Source organism: Anabrus simplex, chromosome 5 (genome assembly GCF_040414725.1).
Source record: "Anabrus simplex isolate iqAnaSimp1 chromosome 5, ASM4041472v1, whole genome shotgun sequence".
NCBI lineage: Eukaryota > Metazoa > Arthropoda > Insecta > Orthoptera > Tettigoniidae > Anabrus > Anabrus simplex.
Window position 1 is genome coordinate 176,701,706 of NC_090269.1, and position 22,684 is coordinate 176,724,389.

The 22,684-nt window shown below is 38.7% G+C and overlaps 1 protein-coding gene across 1 annotated transcript in view; it reads left to right on the top strand.

The window, feature by feature from the left end:
• E(Pc) (Enhancer of Polycomb) overlaps nt 1-22,684 on the top strand; it is a 460,358-nt gene that overhangs the window by 419,672 nt on the left and 18,002 nt on the right. Inside the window, exon 10 of the mRNA XM_067148053.1 lies at nt 3,375-4,135. Coding sequence (XP_067004154.1) covers nt 3,375-4,135 — 761 coding nt within the window. The remainder of the gene's footprint in view (nt 1-3,374; nt 4,136-22,684) is intronic.

The window sequence follows — 22,684 nt, forward strand, 5'->3', positions numbered from 1 at the left end:
CATACTAAGAGGTTTTTATCAAAGAATAAAGTATAAAAGTGGAAAATTACTACATACACCTAGACCAATACTTTAATGCCAGTCACAATCTCAATGAAATCTCTGAGAAACCCAACATACTCTTCGATCTATTTATCACTTTCCTCAGAAACAATAATGCAGCCAACCTAAACTCAATCCTAAATTTAATCAAAGGTACTTTTCCAAGACAATTACACTTTCTCCCGCACCCTTCAGCCCCACCTTAAGCCTTCTTCCTAAGCCATATATAATTTTATTTATGTCATTGCAATACAAGAACTTACTGATTTCCATGATTATAATTTTTACAACACCCCATTTATACTTTATTCTTTGTTAAAAACCTCTTAGTATGTATATTCCTTGTATTATTAACTATTACCATAATAACATCTCATTTTGCTTGTTATTCTTTAAAATAACATTTTCTTAGGATTTCGCCAAAAGTGATCTTTGCTCCAATACGGCTGATGATGACCCCTAGATGGGTCGAAACTAGTACCGTGTAATTTATAATTTTGTGAATATATTTTAGTATTGAAAAGGTGGAAACGTTTACGTTGTTATTATTATTACTTATATATCAGTATGTAAAGTGGGAGAATAAGGAACTGCAGTCTACGCTATAAATAATTTTATAAGACACCCTAAGATCACAGAGTCGAAAGAAAACTAAATGTGAAGGCCTACAAAATAGAAAGCTCATAAATCTGACCAACAATAACATTACGTTGACCATCGTTTGTTGTGATGTGCTTTGTCGTCTGTTGCCACTCATCTCCGATGGATAGGATCACTGCTGCGTACCGAGTATTTTTTTTCAATTTGCCTTACGTCTCACCGACACAGTTAGGTCTTATGGCGATGATGGGATAGGGAAGGGCTATGAGTGTGAAGGAAGCAGCGTTGGCCTTAATTAAGGTATAGCCCCAGCATTTGCCTGGTGTGAAAATGGGAATCCACAGAAGAACATCTTCAAGGCTGCCGACAGTGGGATTCGAATCCACTATCTCCCGGATGCAAGCTCACAGCTGCGTGCCCCTAACCACACGGCCAACTCGCCCAGTCGTACGAGTGTAACAGTCTGCCTAAATATCAGTGGGAAGTAGCTGGGGAGTTAGGTAACTTTCTTCTTTAGCATGCCATTACTCTGTTTCATAAATTTTCCGATACTGCTGGTACGTAACACACTGATTCACCATAGCATTCGAGCTATTCAATCCCTACTCTGTGGCACTGATTGGAATGAGAAGTGTGCGTATTTAACGGAATAATGTCAGATAAGTGTTCACACGGCTGTCTGCGGCTGGGTCATGCCAGCTCTGGAACTTTGGACTGTTAGATCAGTGCCGTAGTACTGTTCGTTAAAAGTGTGAAAATGTACAATTTTTAATTTGATCGAGTATTTTATGTGATAACATTGCTTTTTATCACTACATTCCTACTGACGTTTTTGTAATGGCCTATGTTGACTTCAGTTACGAAGACCACAAAGTCAGTGTTTCTGAGAATCCCGTAGCGAAGCACGGGTACATCAGCTAGTCTTCAATAAAATCTTGTTTAGATTTAATGTTTTTGTCTACAAATACAGTGTGTCCCCTTTCTGAACAATTCATTCTAAAATATGTCCGTTTGTACCTCTCATTGACTAGGTATGTAAAATGCGTACTTATGCTGCATTGATTTTTTAATTTTCAGAATCCACTCATTCACTTCGGTTTTTCTTCTGTAGCAGTGTATATATAGTACAATAGTAATTGCATTAATAATTAAACTTGTGCGTGCATGTGTGTGTTTTTTTGCTAGGCAATGACAAACTTGTAATTCTATTCACGAAAAAACCATGCTTCTCCATCCGCCTTGTGAAGGCTGCTGCGTTAGCTTAGAATGGAACAGAAGAATCCAATGGTTGAATAACTGGGCTATCATTAAGCATTGAAAATGCCAGGAACAGTTCTCCAGCCATTGATCACCGCCCAGTTCTTGGCTTCTTCTGTAAACTTTACTCCAAAGGAGTTACTGTCGAAGAAGAAAGTTTCTGAAAGGTTTTAAAAGTTTGTGTTTACTGACATAGATGGCCATAGAGAAGGCGCAGAGTTTAAGTAGCCGACGAAGGTGTACCCCTGGTACAGTTATTATTATTATTATTGGGGAACAGGATGATGTAGCAGCTTACCTGCGTGTCTGTCATCCCAGCAACCATGGTTTCATTCCCGGTGTTGCTGGGGTAGGCTTTTCTGTTGAAAATCCTGTGGTGTCAGAAAAGACATGCAACCATAAATCCCCAGCCATAACTCTTTCATACCTCAGTGTATGCAGGGACTCTGAGCGAATGGGATAAGCTGTGGAATGTGATGCTGATAATGATTATAGCTAATATTATTTTGCAACAGTCACTTGTTATTTCTGATATAATTGCAATATACTCGTATTTCAGAGGATGCGAAGATGAAACAATCGGATTTTGGAGGTGTCAACCAAAAGGCTTGAATACCACTGGTCTAGACCTTGATTTTCATGCAGTTTCACTGAACACCCTGCAAGCTGGAACAGTTAGAGAGTTTTGCTAAATGTTGCGTATAGAAAGTTCCAATTTCAAACAAAATTCATTTTTAAAGAATGGAAGGTTACACTTTTTTGTTTGGTTTTCAGATTGACATTTTAAGAAAAATAATATTGTCTTACATTTTGGCCATTGTTCTAAAACAACTTAATATTGCTTGTGCATCTAGAATGTCTCAGCCATTCATGTCAGCTATCATAGTTGATCCTTCAAGGGACTATACAAGGCATAAGATCACATGGAAGAAAACACATTTCATGGCTGGATAATTTGAGAACATGGTTCTACAGTACAATACCACTGTCGAGCTGTTTCAGGTTGCAACATCCAAAGCCAGAATCTCTAAAATGGTGGCCAAAGTTCTGAGGGGAGATGTCATTTAAAGAAGTGCATGTGACAGAAATTCCAGATTTTAATAATGATTTATTGAGTATTTGAATTCTTTTAGGGAATCTTATCCTCCATTCTAAAAAAAACACATCAGCCCTAATCATACTGTCATTTTTAACAACAGCAGTTTTAATTTTTATATTTGTACATATCGGTATATAAAACTTGAGCAGCTTTTAACCTTACTGTTTGTTTTTCTATTTTGCTTTTATAATTTATTGTGGGTTATTTTAATATATGTTGATATCTATTACAGTTTCTTTATTGTACAAGAGTATTATTCTATGTTTTTCGTTATTTATGGTTTATGCAATGATTCTCTGTGATAATTATGTTCATATATCCTAGACTATCTTTATACAGTTGTGTGTACATTACTAACTTAATTCCTTCTTTGCAGGTTACATTTCCGGCCAAAGTCTCCTCCTCCTCCAATTACAATAGATGATGACGACTCAGCCATTGTGGACCTTACATCAAGTGCCCGTGATGATGCTTGGTTAAACGGTCTTCCTGCAGATCCCAGTTCCATCAGTCTCAACGTGGAGGCAGTGCCGGGTGATGGTGTATTTTCAGATAACACAGGCATCATGGAACACAACCTTGCCGACCTTCTGGCCAATTCATCGACAGAAGAGGATCAGATGCTTTTTGATCAGCTGGGTGATAGTGACTTTGCGCAAGACAGTGAAACAGACAGGCTAGGATTTGAGCATTTGGATTCCTCGGATAGTTTGTATATTGGGAGTTCGAGGTTTCTTGTGCATCCGAGTAGCACAGGAAAGTCGAGTAGGAACTCTTGGGATAGATTACAAAAATCAAGTGACTCATGGGATGGTGTTCGTAATATTGTACCGTCAACATCAAACTGTCAGACTTTACCAGCTGGTCACTTGCAATCTATAAACAATCGCCGGAAACACCGGCATTGTCGTTGGCCACCAGTTTTATCATCTCTGGCTACTAGTACCTCTACTGTATCTACGAATACAACATCGAACGTTAATAGTGTTGTGAGCAATGGCGGGTTAGTTGTGGTGAAACGTGAACCAAGTACTAGTGGGTGTGAAACAACTTCAGTAGTCAATGCTTTGGGTCTAATTGGAACTGGGAGTGCCGGGCTGCAAGGTCTAACCAACGGGCCTGCTTCAGTGTCGGAATGTAAGTGTTTTAAACGTTAAGTATATTTGGTGGAATATGACCAAGGTGTATGGTATGCGTGATGTATGGAGTTGTAGTTTCAAACAGGTAGGTAGGTATGAAATTTGAAAGTATTTTAAAACTGTAAATTGTATGATATTAGATATGTAGAAGACTTGGTATAAATGTTCTACTTCAAAACAGCATGCATATTTTACACACAAATTTCATGGTGGCCATATAATTCAAGCAGGTCTTGCTGCTTTTCTCTGTATGGCTACAAGAAGAACTAATGGCAAGAATAAAATTACTGTTGGTGGTGGAAATTGTTTTAAGGGGGGAAAATAATTAGAGTTAACTCTTGAATCCTCCCCTGTGAACCATGTGACCTTGCCGTGGTGGGGAGGCTTGTGTGTCCCATTGAAGCAGATTGTCGAGCCGCATGTGCAACCATATCGGATGGGTATCTGTTGAGCGACCAGACTAAGAAATGGTTCATCGAAAGTGGGGTAGCAGCCCTTCGGTAGTTGCAAGGGCGGCAGTCTAGGTGGTTGTCTGACACGGCCTTGTAATAATACTCAACATGGTTTAGCTGTGTTGATACTGCTACACGGCTGAAAGCAACAGGAAACTACAGCCGTAACTACCTCCCGAGGACATGCAGCTCTCTCTGTATGAATGATGTACTGATGATGGCTTCCTCCCAGGTAAAATATTCCGGAGGTAAACTAGTCCCCCATTTGGATCTCCGGGTGGGGACTACACGAGAGGGGGCGATCATCAGGAAGATGGATACTGACATTCTGCGAGTCGGAGCATGGAATATTAGAAGCTTGAATCGTTGTGGTAGGTTAGAGAATCTGAAAAGGGAGATGGATAGGCTAAAGTTAGATGTAGTTGGTATAAGTGAAGTACATTGGCAGGAAGAACATTATTTTTGGTCAGGCGACTACCGAATTATCAACACAAAATCAAACAGGGGAAATGCAGGAGTTGGTTTAATAATGAATAAGAAAATAGGGCAGCGGGTAAGCTACTATGACCAGCATAGTGAAAGAATTATTGTCGTCAAGATAGACACCAAACCAATGCCCACCACAATAGTGCAGGTCTATATGCCTACTAGTTCAGCGGATGATGAAGAAATCGAAAGAATATATGAGGAGATAGAAGATCTAATACAATATGTAAAAGGTGACGAGAATCTAATTGTGATGGGAGACTGGAATGCAGTGGTAGGCCAAGGAAGAGAAGGTAATACAGTAGGAGAATTTGGATTGGGACAAAGGAACGAAAGAGGAAGTCGGCTGGTTGAATTCTGCACTGATCATAATTTAGTCCACACCACAAACAATGGCTGTATACGTGGACGAGACCTGGAGACACTGGAAGGTATCAGGTAGGCTTCATTATGATTAGGCAGAGATTCAGAAACCAGGTGTTGGATTGCAAAACTTTTCCAGGACCAGACGTGGACTCTGACCACAACTTGTTGGTCATGAAATGCCATCTGAAGTTGAAGAAATTGAAGAAAGGAAAGAATGCAAAAAGATGGGATCCAGACAAGTTTAAAGAAAAGAGTGTGAGGGATTGTTTCAAGGAACATGTTGCACAAGGGCTAAATGAAAAGGCTGAAGGAAACACAATAGAGGAAGAGTGGATACTCATGAAAAATGAAGTCGGTAGGGCTGCTGACGAAATGTTAGGAAGGAAGAAAAGATCAACTAAGAATCAGTGGATAACTCAGGAGATACTAGACCTAATTGATGAACGACGAAAATACAAGAATGCTAGAAATGAAGAGGGCAGGAAAAAATACAGGATATTAAAGAATCAAGTGGATAGAAAGTGTAAGGTAGCTAAGGAAGAATGGCTGAAGAGGAATTTGGAAGGGGAATCACAGTCCAAGGAGAGGAAATCAAAACCTTGAGATTTGCTGATGATATTGTTATTTTATCTGAGACGGCAGTGGATTTCAAGAAGCTGCTGAATGGTATGGACGAAGTCGTGGGTAAGGAGTACAAGATGAAAATAAATAAGTCCAAAACAAAAGTAATGGAGTGCAGTCGAATGAAGGCAGGTGATGCTGGAAATATAAGATTAGGAAATGAAGTCTTAAAGGAAGTAGATGAATATTGTTACTTGGGTTAGTAAAATAACTGACAATGGCAGAAGTAAGGAGGACATAAGATGCAGACTAGCACAAGCAAGGAGTAGCTTTCTTAAGAAAAGATATTTGCTCACTTCAAACATTGATATAGGAATTAGAAAGATGTTTTTGAAGACTTTCGTGTGGAGCGTGGCATTGTATGGAAGTGAAACATGGACGATAACTAGCTCAGAAAGAAGAGAATAGAAGCTTTTGAAATGTGGTGTTACAGAAGAATGCTGAAGGTGAGATGGATACATCGAATCACGAATGAAGAGATACTGAATCGAATTGGTGAAAGGAGATCAATTTTGCTAAATTTGACGAGAAGAAGAGATAGAATGATAGGACACATCTTAAGACACCCAGGACTTGTTCAGTTGGTTTTTGAAGGAAGTGTAGGTGGTAAGAACGCTAGGGGTAGACCAAGGTATGAATATGACAAGCAGATTAGAGCAGATGTAGGATGCAATAGTTACGTAGAAATGAAAAGTTTAGCACAGGATAGGGTGACATGGATAGCTGCATCAAACCAGTCTATGGACTGATGACTCAAACAACAACAACAACAACAACGCTTGAATGGCTGCTGTTGTCACTGTTGTTAACTTTTAGTTTTTACAGGGTTATATCTCATAAGGGAATAAATACTATTACCTAAGTGTTAGGAAAAGAAGTGGATGCAGGAATTAGTAAAATACTGCTTTAAGTGGTTATGTTCATAATGTGATTTAGAGACCAGCTTGTGTGCTAATTCCCAAACTAATTCCCATATTCTGATTAGTTGGGGTTGCTCTCTGATGCATGAAGGAAGGTTTTGCATAAAGGACTGAAGAAAACCATTAACCAGTGTGTTGTAAGAGCCTTCCTTTGTAGGGAAAAGACGTAGCCACTGAATTTCAGTGATTATCAATCATTTTGAACCACACCATTATGTCTACACTGAAACAGAGATGGGAGTCTAAATTGACTTTCAGTGTATAAGGTCGTGTTAAGTACATATGCGTGCGTAAGAAAAGGGACCACTTCTCGCGAAATAATTGTAAAAGACCACTCAAGGAGGTAAAATGTCTATTTTTCGTTTTTGATACCTATGTATTGCTTAGACCTTCATCTATTCACTTTGTGACGGTGGTTCGAAAATACACAAACAAATAATAATAGTAGTAATAATAATAATAATAATATCATAGAAAAGGAGTAATAATGTAATAAAGTAATAAAATATGAATTAAGGAATACCGGTAGTAAATAATAGACACTTAATAATATGAATAAGGAAGTAGTAAAATGACGGAGTGGCGGTGAATTCACATCAAAACGTGGAAACGTGACGAATATCCATCGATACGCATTATTAAATCAAATACAGGGAACTCTTACAGGCCTAAAAATGACAACTAAGAGAGGAGAGTGGAAGGTGCTTGGGCCCTATGAGGTCCATGGGAACGTATGGCATTATGGGGGAGAAAAGACTTACAAGAAACACCCTCTAGCTCAACTATATTAAAAATAACAAACGAAAAATTACCAAAACAAAGTTAAATCACAAAGCAGGTGATACTTAACGCTTCTGACAAATTGATACAATTACGAATCCAAAAACACAAATGAATGGATTGTTAAATTTTTTTAAAAAGGTGAAAGACATGAAATTACAAACAGTGGGAATCTAGGGCGACCTTGGACACGTTAAATTTAAAACTTTAAAAATGACATTAAGCAAGGAAATACCGAAATAATTAAATTAAATGAAACCAGAAAACATTGAAATAACACTTACTGCAGAAAGGCAGGAGTTCCCAAGGGAAGCCCTCGAGCTTGCGCTCGCTAGGGCGGTCGGATGTAAATGACGCCGAGCTCACGCATGATTTTTCCTAAGCCGGCCGAAAGTCCGGAAAAGGCCCGATCACAACCGACCAATGGGAAACAATTTCCACTAGATTCCCTATATTTTCACCAATAGAAAATCTTGTTATTCTAGCGAATGAAATTGCATGACCATATATGGTCATATTAAGACAGTTAGCAACTTCGAGATTTCCTATTGTGACACCTATTTCAACACCCATAACCGCACGTGCGGTACAGGCTGTTTTGAATTAAAGCACCTTTACATTTTTTTTAAAATGTTACCAAATTACGTCATGATATACAGATCACTTAATCACTCTTGCAATGTTAACAATCCAATCTTGAGGTTTTCTTAAATTACATTTTTACTAGTTACATAATTTTTGAATCAAAATACTTCTTGCGTCTTGCAATTTTCATACAGTTCAATATTTCTTGCCTATTGCCTAAAAGAAAAATTATTACACACTTATTTAAATTAATATTTCTTGCATTTACATAATTCCAGTAGAGTCCAGAGTTCCAACTAAAAATGAAATCTTTCAGACACTTTAAATTTAAAAAAACTTTAAAATTATATTTCCCATTATTGTAGTTCTCTGTCTCACCATATATTACACACTTTGTGAATTTAAAAGCCCTCTGACAATAATCACTGCTAAAACATGAGGTTTATTTAATACTAAAAAAAGGGACCACTTTTTGCATCGTAAGCGAGGCTCCACACACTTACTCGCTCACGCTCATAGGTGCACGAGCATAAGATAAGATGACTCAGATGTCTTATCATATGATAAATAACCCATAGCTGGGCACTTTTAATAAAGGTAATAGGTTTCATGAACATCCTGTCTGCTCCAAATATTTCCGATACCGATGCAGTCTTTCAGGGTATTTCATACTGTGGAGAAGTGTGCGATGAATGCATTAGTACAAAACCAGCCAATGACGATAGCTCTAAGAGAGAAAATTATGACAGGAAAGAAACTTACACAATTTATGACTTCAGAGGGCAGGAGGTGTGTCATTCTTTCAATTTGTATTCGCTTGTGGCTCTAAGAGGCTAAAAAATTGATTAAATGAACAATTCAAGAAGGAAGGGGTGCAGCCTAAAAATTCACTGAAACGTATTAAAGACTTCTCAGATAAAATCTATTCCTTTTGATGATCATAAACATGCAGTCGACTTTATGAATAATTTCAGTGAAGAAAATGCACTTGTCATGCCTGGCCGGATCCCTGCAAAACGAAGAAGTGATCTCATGCTTCTCCCAACCAGTATGTCTAAGAAGTACGATTGTATGTTATACTCTGACAGAGAATTCCTGCATCACATCCTGGTATCCCATCTGGCATACATTTTGCAGTAACATAGTAGTTCAGAAACCCAAGACTGATCTTTTTATCATTTGTAGAAGCAGTTAAACTGTAATAGAGAAACTGTCAATTATGGATGACGAGGAAAAATGAAATCTGTTGGAGAATGCTGTACAACATCTTAATCCACGTCCAAGCAGAGCGGACTGCTTATAAAAATACCCTGGATAATTGCAGACAGCTAGGAACTCCGTTGTCTCTTGGGCCACATAGCGGTTTCAGTTTTGCCCAACAGGTGCACTTACCGTACAATGCGCAACAAGTTGGACCTTTTTTTTTTTTTACAGGCTACAAAGTGGGTCTCTTTGGTGTAGTGTGTGAACCACTTAACAAATTTGTTTTGTACATTATTCCAGAAGCTTGTATTGTAGGTAAAGGAGTAAATACTGTCTTATATCTCTTGTACATCACTTCTTGGAAAAAATTTCAGTAGGTGAGGAGCATTTAGAATTCCCTGCTGATAACTGTGTTGGGCAAAATAAAAACATCTTAATGAGATACCTCATGTGGAGAGTTATGACAGGAAAGAACAGCAGTTGAAAAATTTTATTTTTAGCAGTGGGACACACAAAATTTCAACCCGATTTGTATTTTGGTTGTTTCAAAAGAGCATTCTCGAAAAATGAAAGTGAAGTTATTGCAGATGTAATTAATGTCACCCGTAAAAGTTGTCAGGTTTCTAGCTCTTATTATTCCTGTCACTATTGGCACAGAATCCGGAAATGTAACAATTCCTACTTATGACTGACAAAACAAGTTCCGTGCTAGAATGAAAACCATTCCACAAATAACTCAGATACATCTCTTTGTGTATATGAAAGAGCACCCTGGTATAGTGATGACAAAGAAATCAATAGTTTCTGACAAAGTACCTACACCATCTTTCCAGAAGAGCCACCGCCTGACTTCAGTGACATTCTGCAAGTCATCAAACCTCAAGGAATCAGCATCGATAGACAAATGTATCTCCATGAAAAATATTAGACCCTTTGTATCAGAAGATAAGAAAGATAAACTATGTCCTGCTGTAACATCTTTCCCTGCTCCAACAATGCTGCCACCAACCACCTCAAGTGAAACCGGCTTCTGTTTCTCCTCCTCTGTCAATTATTACACCATCAACATCTTCTTCAAAAAGTGTAACACCTAAAAAAACAAGTAAGGCTCAGAAAAGAGAACCACTAACTTCGAGAAAATTCTCCCCAAAGAATAGTTCTCGACCCACCTGCAGCTACTGTGGAGAGGCAAGACATCAGGACCAGATGGTGAAAGGGCATGTAATATGCCCAAAACGCAGGCTTCAGCATGAATAACTGATATTTCTGTCTTATGGTGGCTGTGATTAACGATCATTAAGGTATGTGATTATTTTTGTAAAATGCAATACTGATGCAATTAGTTGTCTTCAGTGACCTTCTGCAAGTCATAACACCTCAGAGACTTAGCATCGATAGATAGATCTCCACGAAAAAATTAGACCATAAATAATATCTTTTGGTAGTTTTCGCTAAAAAATTCTATGTCAGAATACCGGTGAACATGAAAATGTGAATGCCAGCCTAACTTCCAAATAGTTTAGAAGTTATTTCTGTCACAAAGGAACAAAATTTTTAAACAGCTCTACTGAAAAGGTATGAAATCTTATGTTGTAACATTACATGATATTAGTTACATAATATGGAACACGACACTACCCTTATCTCAATACCTGACATGTGGTCCCTTTTCATATGCACGCACACATATAGTAAGTATGTTTTGAAGAGATGTTAAGTACAGAACAAAAATGGCCAACCAGTGGGATCCAAACCCACAACCTCCCAATTTCACAGCACAGGTTGCCCTACCATTGAGCTATGGTGGCCTAGGTCATACAGTAAAACCTTGTTCATTCAAAGTCATTGGGATCCAAAAATTGGACTTCAAATTACGTGATTTCAAATTAACCGCCAACACATAATTCACAGTTGCCTCAGAAAAATCTATTCCATTGTATCCAGCAAGGTGCATTTACAGTATTCATATAATGCGCTTGGATAACTCACTAGCAAACATAGCCTCAAGCAAAGAAAGAAAGAAGAAAAAGCTTGATGCAAAGACGAGGAGAAATCTATGCTGGCTCCCCTGTACAAGTGCTTTATTAATTGGATGACTGTAATATATGCATTTCAGATGCCTTGTACTTGCACAGAAAGTTCCCGATGCCCTCAAAACACCGTGGCTTATTGAACTTTCCAATAACGAGGGGGGAGAAATCTCTTGCCTCTGTCTGCATTGCAACGCAGTACAGTGACTTTATCCTTGTACAATTTCCCGCCATGGCACTTCTCTCGTAATTCAGGAATGCCAACCCTTGCCGCATCACAAAGTATTCTAAGACCCATTAATGCATGCAATCACCTTGATTCACAATTTAAACCTTTCAAATGCCATGCAAAAATTATTTCCAAAATTTATCCAACAAGGTGCATTTTCATTATTCAAATAATACACTTGGATAAATCTCTGGCAAACATAAACTCATGCAACAAAAGAAGAAAAAGCACGATTCAAAGACGAGGACAAATAGTGCTAGCTCCCCTCTGCAAATGCTTTATTTTTTGGATTACGGTATTGTTTGCATTTTTAGATGCCTTGTACTTGCCCGAAAAGTGCCCGACGCCCTTAAAACATCGTGGCTTATCAAACTTTCCTATGATGAGGGGAGGAAGTACAGTGACCCCCACCTTTGTACGACTTCCCGGCTGGGGAAAACCATAAGACGGTTTGGGCTCGGCATTAAAAAAAGAAAGAACAATGCAATTTCATCGGCATTGACAATATTGTTCGATGCGTACAAATTGATTATATGATCTACACTTTTTTGCCAACTGTCGGCATCACCAGTGTTTGTAGAGTCTGCTTCTCTGCACACCGTCTGCTTAGGGCAGTCAGAAGATTGATTTAAAACTTTAAAATTATGGTTATATTTCTTTCTAAGGGTTTTTTTTTTTTTTTTTTTTTTTTTTTCAAAAATAATACTTTACAAAATTCAGGTACAAAAGATAATAAGATTGAGTAACAATTTTAGAAAATCGAATAACAATTAATTAACAACTGTGAGCTTTGAGCTCCCTAATTATACACTCCCTGAGCGCTGCGGCTCCTTCAAAAAGAGTCAAGGAGACGAACCACCCAATTCCTTTTACAGAGTATTCAAAATATACAATGTTTCAAGGGCACCTTCTGCTCCACAAGATTATCTAGGAGTCTAGGAGACTATTTTCCGAACATTACACCATTACAGCCTTCGAAAGGCACCCTTCAACATTTACATTAACACCCAGAGCATCTTCGCTCTATAAAATTTACATTTTCGACAACATGTTCGGGCCTATCAAAGGCACACCTACATTTACAATTCAAACAGTATTTACTGTCTTAGATGTTCAACAGTCTAACATATACTTTTTTTCCTTCTCATTTAAAGTAGACAGAACATTTGCCTAGCCAGTGCTTTTAACTACTGCTGTGAAACTAAGTGTGTGAGGAAATAAAATGAACATAAGAAAGTTTGTCACTTCATACAAGTGTTTCATTATTCTACAAAGAGCACTGCAAAGTATTCATGATTGGCTGTGAAGAAGAGGAAAAGCATGACCCCACCACCGAAGCTGGTTTATGCATACAGCTTCATCCATAGAGTTCATTCCTGCCATTGTTCCCACCTGTTTGTACCAGCAATCTTTCTCGCTACTTTCACGTCTGTTACTTCTAACTTATGAATAAGATATCCTGATTCCACTGAGCTTTCACTCCCATAAATCAAAGTTGGTCTGAAAACAGACCGATGTAAAAATGGCTTCGTCCAGGGGCTGACTTCCTTCTTACAGAATACTGTTGATTACAGTATTAGATTCATCATCATCATCTTCATTTCCCGTTTCCAGCTTCCCGGGTCGGGTTGTGAATCAAGGACCTCAATCGCTGCCTGTCTCTCCACCACTCTTCTCCTTTTTTAAGTACAACTTCTGGTTTTCCTCCCCTCTTCTCTATGCACTCCCACCCTGGATCTGTCTACCTCTTTCGGGGTCTTCCTTGTGGTCTCTTTCCTTTTTTTGGCACTCTCCTCCCATTCTCATCATATGCCCATACCACTTTAGCTTTGTTGTTTCTATTCTGTCTTGAAGTTTCAAGATTCCTATACTTTTCTTTCTCTCTTCATTTCTAATTCTATTCTTTCTCTCTTCATTTCTAATTCTATCCTTAGTTTTACGGTAGTGGTTAAAAAGCACTGCCTAGGCAAATGTTCTGTCTACGTTAAATGAGAAGTAAAAAAAGTATGAATAAAAAAGAATTTTACTGATGTAGCAGTAAATGGAAATTAAGGCTTAGTTTTGTAATATGATTTCTGGTCTTGCCCTCGATACTGTACCAATAAAATATAGCCCGGATGTACTATTTAATTTATAATCACACGAGTTATGTCTCAGGGCACTTCCAGGTAATATATAGCTAGGGTTTGGTACAGGAGGAAGGATCCTATCTACAAGAAAACTTGAAAATTCTTTTAAAGAATGGAGTTTATTCATATAAATGCATGTTGAATTGTATTATCACCTTGGTGTAGATTTTCGTCGTCTTCAACATCGTCTATCAGGTAACCCGTACTCCCAGGTCACCATGCTGAACTAGACTGAAACTAGTTCTGCAGGCCTCGTTCATCACCATGGAATGGAGCTGGAACACCCAGGTTGTCCAACAGGGGATCGAATTCGTACCTCTGAAGTTCTAGGCGGTATTCGACGATCTTGCAGGGTAATCACTCGTTTTATTACTCACACGAGTGTCCACAATTGCACAGTCCCCCAACACTTATTTGTCACCACTGTTTGATTTAATATTGGCGTAATATGAAGTCTATCTTCACTAGTCCCTTGTAGATAGAATTTAAATATTAGATAAAGATGAAGATGCAGACGGCATCAAATTTAGAATAGAAATAAATCACAGTTCGTGAACATAAGCTTTCGAAATAACAAAATTGAAGACTGTTCACACATTATGCACAGTTTGTGGTCACTTTCCACTGAAATATGGTCACACTTGACAAATAAATATACGCTCTAGAGTTTATCCAACGGACACTGCTGTCAGTTACACATTAATAAATTATTAATCACTTTGAGGAAGAAATTACATTAGCAATTATTACGCACAGTTCAAAATTCAACTCAGTTTGAATTAAGTATCGCTCACTTCAACCCAGAATTTGAAGAAATAATAAAGTTAGCAATTATTATACACAGTTGTAAATTCAATTCATTTTGAAATGAGTATTGTTCACTTCTACCCAGTGTTAATCACTTGTGTCGCACCACACAAGTATAAAGTCTGTAATAGGTAATCACTTGCATGCATGGTAGTGAAAAAGTTTAAACACTTTCATGATCACTTTTACTTAATAAATGAAAGACAATAAACTGACTGAGTTTTAAGAAATTCCACAGTTAATAATATAATATATCGGTGTGTCACTTTGAAATTCACAACACTTGTTGGTAAGAAATTAAGTTCCACAATTGTAAAGTGGTAAGAAAGTAAGTTCCACTATTATAAAGATTTGTCACATGCCGAAGTTTCTATACGCGCAATCAACTGTCAGAATCTAAGTCCACTATAAAGACTTGTAGAATTCGAAGATAGATTTTTACAGCACTTTGTCTCGACGAACACAGTAAAGGTGCAGCGTGGTGAGTCAGACTGGACTCCCAGCTATGACTGACTGACTTGGTTGGGTCGAGCTCGTCTTATATACGATTTGTGCGTCTACGTCATCAGATATCACGATTTCTATGAAGTGGAATAACTCGAGAATCCCTTGGTGGATTTACTTGAAACTTATAATTAGAGACGTTTACATGATTCTCTACATAATGACGTATCCCTCGAGTTGGTATGATCATTATTACAGGAGGTTTGAAATTTTCCAATTCGAACATTCAGGAAGGTGTGACATTTCTTCTAGAACATGCCAGTCCTTGCTGGGTAGCACGTGGCATATCAGGCGGGTAGCCTATCTTGCTCCTGCGTCCACGTCACTCATACAGCTGTAGCTGCTTCAGGCGGCTCGCTCCACCGAGCGTAGACAGACCAGGCTGTTAATTGTCTTGCATGCTGATTAAATATTATTTATCTTTAAAAATACGGCATGTACCGTGCGTTACTGGTACAATACCTATTAGGAATTTCATCTCCGCTGCCTGTATTCTACTCTCCTCTCGTTTTGTTGTAGTCCACGATCCAGCTGCATAGGTTAGTATGGGTTCATGATAGGTTGAATATAATACTTTCTTCCATTTCTGTGGGACATCTTGGTTCCACAAATTACCCTTTACATTCTGGTAAAAGCTTTTTGCTTGTTGTATTATTTTCCCAATTTCCTCAGTTACCTTTCCATTTTTGTGATCACACTTTCCAAGTACTTGAAACTTTTAACCACTTCTGGAATTTTACCATTCAGTTTTATCTTCCTTCCTTCCTTCCTTCCTTCCTTCCTTCCTTCCTTCCTTCCTTCCTTCCTTCCTTCCTTCCCCTTGTCATCACTATTGTTTTTACTTTTCTCTGTGCTTACTTTCATCCCAAATCTTTCTATCTCTTGATTCCATACATCTACTTGTTTTTGCACTTCCGTTTTATCCTCACCCAATATCACTATATCATCTGCAAACAACATGGCTTTTGTTGCCCGTCTTCCCAATCTCTGTTTAATGTTCTTATGAATTTCATCCATGACTATGATGAATAGTGTTCCGTGGTTTATCGTGGAACGCAGAGGTGAAAGAAGGTGCCGCGGTGAATGGGTCTAACTACAATGTCAAGAATTGAATTTAAAACGTAAACTGAAGGTTATATTTTTGAAAAACAACAAACTTAACTAATTTTCACTTAGTGAGATAACAATGACATTTCAGGTACAAAATAGTAATTTAGAAGCAAGACTAAGAAAAATCCAAGATTCAGACCTTTAACACTCTTGGGCTTCAAGGCCCTAGTTTTACAATTTTTGAGCTCTAGCTCAAATTTACAGATGAGCACAAATTTGTTCAAAGGGCAGAAATCCCCTAATTCACGGAGCACTTGCTCCCAAACTTACAACATCTAGCCTTCAAGAGGGATTCATTAATCTTACAAAAACTTTGAAAAAGAGCTAACAGGCTCTCAGTTTTCCAAGCCTGCTCAAGGCAACATAGCATGAAACTTTAATAATCTCTGGCCTTCCAAAGCACTATTTACAAATAGGAATCTAATTACACAGAGGTATCTACTACCCAACCTACAGGGCCTTAGTGAAAAAGAACAGGTTAAATAATCAGCCAGGGTAGTATTTGAATGGAGTCGAAGGCTGCGCTCCCAAAAAAAACAAAAAAAAAAAACGTTTAAACCTATAGGGCACTTGGCTGACGAAACAGGGGCTATTCCCAAACTATGGAGGTGACTCGTATAAGAATAAATTAAGACATTACGAAAGGAAGAAAACCAGTTACAAAATGTAGTCACCTCAAACCAAGAGGAAGGGGAGCTCGAGAGGGTACATCACTCTTATGAAGTTTTTTCATAAGCCGGCTGAAAGTTACATTTTTAGGAAAACTATGTTACATAGTTAATGATTCGGACCTTTCCCTCAGGTTAAACTGCGGAGCAAGCAAGAAATAAAGATGTTATGTGGCCATTACCTTGTCGGAGTACTGCTGCCTGATGAAAGAGGCGCCACCCGCCTCCTGCTTGACACACACACTAGGTCAAATGACGCTCAATTGACCAAGAGATGAGAAAATCTGCAGTTTATAAACCCTCGGGGAAAGTTCGAGATCATTCAAGATTAAACTAGCCACACCCACACAAGTTTATTGGTCCCTTTAAATGTTACACTCCAAATCGAAGAAGAAGAAGAAGAAGACTGTGATTGGTAGAAAATTAATTACAGAAATTTGGGATTGGCTAAATTCAAAACTGGTGGAAAGAAAAGATAAATATTGCCAACCCAAAAATAAATGAACATCAATTAGTAAAAAAAACTTATGAACACAACATACATACATTACATACATTATCATAACACAACATACATACATTACATACATTATCATTATAGACTGTTATGCCTTTCAGCGTTCAGTCTGCAAGCCTCTGAGAATTTGCTAAACGTCGCCACAATCCTCGATTTGCAACTAGTGTTGTGGCCTCATTTAGTTCTATACCTCTCATCTTTAAATCGTTAGAAACCGAGTCTAACCATCGTCGTCTTGGCCTCCCTCTACTTCTCTTACCCTCCCAAACAGAGTCCATTATTCTCCTAGGTAACCTATCCTCCTCCATTCGCCTCACATGACCCCACCACCAAAGCCGGTTTATGCGTACAGCATCATCCATCGAGTTCATTCCTAAATTAGCCTTTAAATCCTCATTCCGAGTACCCTCCTGCCATTGTTCCCACCTGTTTGTACCAGCAATCATTCTCGCTACTTTCATGTCTGTTACTTCTAACCTATGAATAAGATAGCCTGAGTCCACCCAGCTTTCGCTCCCGTAAAGCAAAGTTGGTCTGAAAACAGACCGATGTAAAGATAGTTTCGTCTGGGAGCTGACTTCCTTCTTACAGAATACTGCTGATCGCAACTGCGAGCTCACTGAATTTGCTTTACTACACCTTGATTCAATCTCTCTTACTATATTACCATCCTGGGAGAACACACAACCGAAATACTTGAAATTATCGACCTGTTCTAGCTTTGTATCACCAATCTGACATTCGATTCTGTTGAATTTCTTACCTACTGACATCAATTTAGTCTTCGAGAGGCTAATTTTCATACCATACTCATTGCACCTATTTTCAAGTTCCAAGATATTAGACTGCAGGCTTTCGGCACAGTCTGCCATTAAGACCAAGTCGTCAGCATAGGCCAAACTGCTTACCACATTTCCACCTAACTGAATCCCTCCCTGCCATTTTATACCTTTCAGCAGATGATCCATGTAAACTACAAACAGCAAAGGTGAAAGATTACAGCCTTGTCTAACTCCTGTAAGTACCCTGAACCAAGAACTCATTCTACCACCAATTCTCACTGAAGCCCAATTGTCAACATAAATGCCTTTGATTGATTTTAATAATCTACCTTTAATTCCATAGTCCCCCAGTATGGCGAACATCTTTTCCCTCGGTACCCTGTCATATGCTTTCTCTAGATCTACGAAACATAAACACAACTGCCTATTCCTCTCGTAGCATTTTTCAATTACCTGGCGCATACTGAAAATCTGATCCTGACAGCCTCTCTGTGGTCTGAAACCACACTGGTTTTCATCCAACTTCCTCTCAACGACTGATCGCACCCTCCCTTCCAGGATGCCAGTGAATACTTTGCCCGGTATACTAATCAATGAGATACCTCGATAGTTGTTGCAATCCTTCCTGTTCCCTTGCTTATAGATAGGTGCAATTACTGCTTTTGTCCAATCTGAAGGTACCTTACCAACACGCCATGCTAATTTTACTACTCTATGAAGCCATTTCATCCCTGCCTTCCCACTGTACTTCACCATTTCAGGTCTAATTTCATCTATTCCTGCTGCCTTATGACAATGGAGTTTATTTACTATCCTTTCCACTTCCTCAAGCATAATTTCACCAACATCGTTTTCCTCCTCCCCATGAGCTTGGCTGTTTGCATCACCACCATGATGATTTCCTTTTACATTGAGAAGATGTTCAAAATATTCCCTCCACCTCTCCAGTGATTCCCTGGGATCTATTATGAGTTCACCTGAATTACTCAAAACACTGTTCATTTCCTTTTTCCCTCCCTTCCTAAGATTCTTTATTAATGTCCAGAAAGGTTTCCCTGCTGCTTGACCTAGCCTTTCCAGGTTATTACCAAAATCTTCCCATGACTTCTTTTTGGATTCAACAACTATTTGTTTCGCTCTGTTTCTTTCATCTACGTACCAATCCCTGTCTGCCTTGGCCCTTGTTTGGAGCCATTTCTGATAAGCCTTCTTTTTACGTTTACAGGCTGCTCTCACTTCATCATTCCACCAAGATGTTCGCCTTTTCCCATCTTTACATACAGTTGTTCCTAGGCATTCCCTTGCTGTTTCTATTACAGCATCCCTGTATGCCACCCATTCACTTTCTATATCCTGAACCTGCTTACTGTCTACTGTTCGAAACTTCTCACTAATCATATCCATGTACTTCTGTCTAATTTCCTCGTCCTGGAGACTTTCTACCCTTATTCGTTTGCAGACAGATTTCACTTTCTCTACCCTAGGCCTAGAGATACTTAGTTCAGTACAGATCAGATAGTGGTCTGTATCATCGAAAAATCCGCAAAAAACTCGTACATTCCTAACAGAGTTCCTGAATTCAAAGTCTGTTAAGATATAGTCTATTATGGATCTGGTACCCCTAGCCTCCCATGTGTAGCGGTGAATAGCCTTATGCTTGAAGAATGTATTCGTAACAGCTAAACCAATACTAGCACAGAAGTCCAGCAAACGCTTCCCATACCCATTAGCTTCCATATCTTTCCCACATTTACCAATCACCCTTTCGTATCCTTCAGTTCTATTCCCAACTCTCGCATTGAAATCACCCAGTAGCACTATTCTATCCTTGCTGTTGACCCTGACCACGATATCACTCAATGCTTCATCAAACTTGTCAACTTCATCCTCATCTGCACCCGCACATGGTGAATACACGGACACAATTCTTGTCCTAATTCCTCCCACTGACAAATCTACCCACATCATTCGCTCATTTACGTGCCTAACAGAAACTATGTTGCGTGCAATGGTATTCCTGATAAACAGCCCTACCCCAGACTCTGCCCTTCCCTTTCTAACACCCGTCAAGTACACTTTATAATCTCCTATCTCTTCCTCATTATCTCCCCTTACCCGAATATCACTTACTCCTAGCACATCCAGATTCATCCTCTTTGCTGACTCAGCCAGTTCTACCTTCTTTCTTCCATAAGCCCCATTAATATTGATAGCTCCCCATCGAATTCCATTTCGTTCGCCAAGTTGTTTCCAAGGAGTCCCTCGCCTGTCAAATGGGAGTAGGACTCCATTACTCCCATAGGTCCGAGGCTTGCTTAAAGTGTTCTGAGCTCAGTAAATTCATGAAGCAGGATGCTGCCCTACTTGCACATAGCCCAAGTGAGGATCTCTCCTCTAACGGGTTATGGACCACCGGTGAATTGTATAGTCCTAGCCGCCTGAGCACAAGGAGGGCCACGACTCAGAATATGTCCGAGATGCCCACTCCCATTCCATAGCAACTGGTATCCCGACTCTCAGGACCACTTACTAGGCCACTCAGCCGTTGCCCATTGTTCACGAACTAGGACGTGACTACAGTAACCCACAAACATGAACCAAAACTTCTTTAAATCAAAAGTTCTTTCACTTCGTACCAGGGTGCATGATCATAGTTTTAGTAGTGACATCTGTGGAAGAATGTCCAAACTTCTTGATGAATGGCAAACAAAACAAGTAGAAATACAGCCAGTTCAGGAAACTTCACAATAACAAAATTATATCATAGTTTAGTGGTGACATCTTCTGAGTAAATTTATAAGTTGGTCTAGTTTCAATTTCACTGTTTCACCAGTAGAGGAGTTTTTTTAGGCGCTCATTTTGAACGTGCGGCATAGAGTTGTACCTCCTGGTACAAATAGGATAGGGGATAGTATACTTCCCTGTCAGAGACCAGTTTCAACTTTAAACCATTTTGGTTTTCCTGTACTAGTCTTCACACTACTAACACATTTTTGTACATAGCTTTTACTTCCACTCTGTTAACTTGTTTTTTCCTTAATGTGTCCCATGCCAACTGTCTAGGCACACTGTCATAAGCTTTCTCAATTGCAATAAATGTCATCACTATGTCTTTTCCAAACTCCCATCTTTTCTTCATCATAAGTCTTAATGTAAGGATCAGGTCAAACGTTGATCTGTCTTTCCTAAAACCATACTGTTCTTCCACTTCTCCTTCTAGCTTCCTCCTCAGTCTTCCTTCCAGTACTCTCTGAAATATCTTAGCTACATGGGCAATAAGGGGATTATTAGACAAAAGAAAAAAAGTAAAACATTGATCACAGGTTTACTTGCACCTATGTTTAATTCTCACATTTAATCTCCTTAGCATCATTTTCACCAATTTCTCACAATATCTTTTAATTTCATGATTATGATACCAAATATTTTAGTTTGTCCATGAATCTTGCTTGATAGTTATCATCAATTTCCCTATCCATCACAGACAAATGCCTATAGGGAGTGAGCATATTACTAGTAATAGAGCGCTCTGGCGGAGTTCCGAGAGTTAATACGGTGAGGATGCGTTCCGCTGGAAGACTTGCTTCACAGTTACGGCAAAAAATATTGTTGCATCTTGTCGTCAGGATAAATATGAAGTAATACTATGGCAATTGTAATGCTGTACATATAAAAATACATTTAAACCTGATGTTGTTGTCACAGGGCGAAATTAATAACAACATTGTAACTACCTCATATCTATGAATCTGTGAAAACTCAAATTTCGCGAGTGAGATTTCCGGTGAAATTGACTGTGCTTTTGACAAGCTGTTGACAGGCAGCATCCAGTAAGCAAATAAACAGGAATTCAGTTGGAATAAGTAGATAACACGGCAAGTTCTGATAAGATATATTTATACCAGTGGGTTATGTTCTTTATTATTGGTGGCAAGAAATTTGCTAGCACACAAGCTACGTAAACAATGTCGCTGATATACGGAATATTTTTCAAGATTTTGAAAAATTTCACCCTCTGTATGCATCTTTCATCATGAATTCACACACTCGTGAGTTTGTAACACTTCATCTTCTGTAAATCTCTCATTGTGAAGAAAAAGGTGGCATAACAAGTAAAGAATGAGGTGACTGTGTTTTAAAACCTGAGAATCCCTTGTCGGCTAATATAACGTCCCCTTAACTCAAAAGAGTTAGGAAGCCTGAATTGTTGACATTAAAATTATCACTAGTTCTTCCACCATAACAAGGGGAAATAAAAACAATAGTTCCGTTTGAGGCCACAGCTAATAAAAATTTAAATGTGTAACATGACTTGTACGAAAAATACATGTAACATCTCTCATCTATTCTTGCTAGCG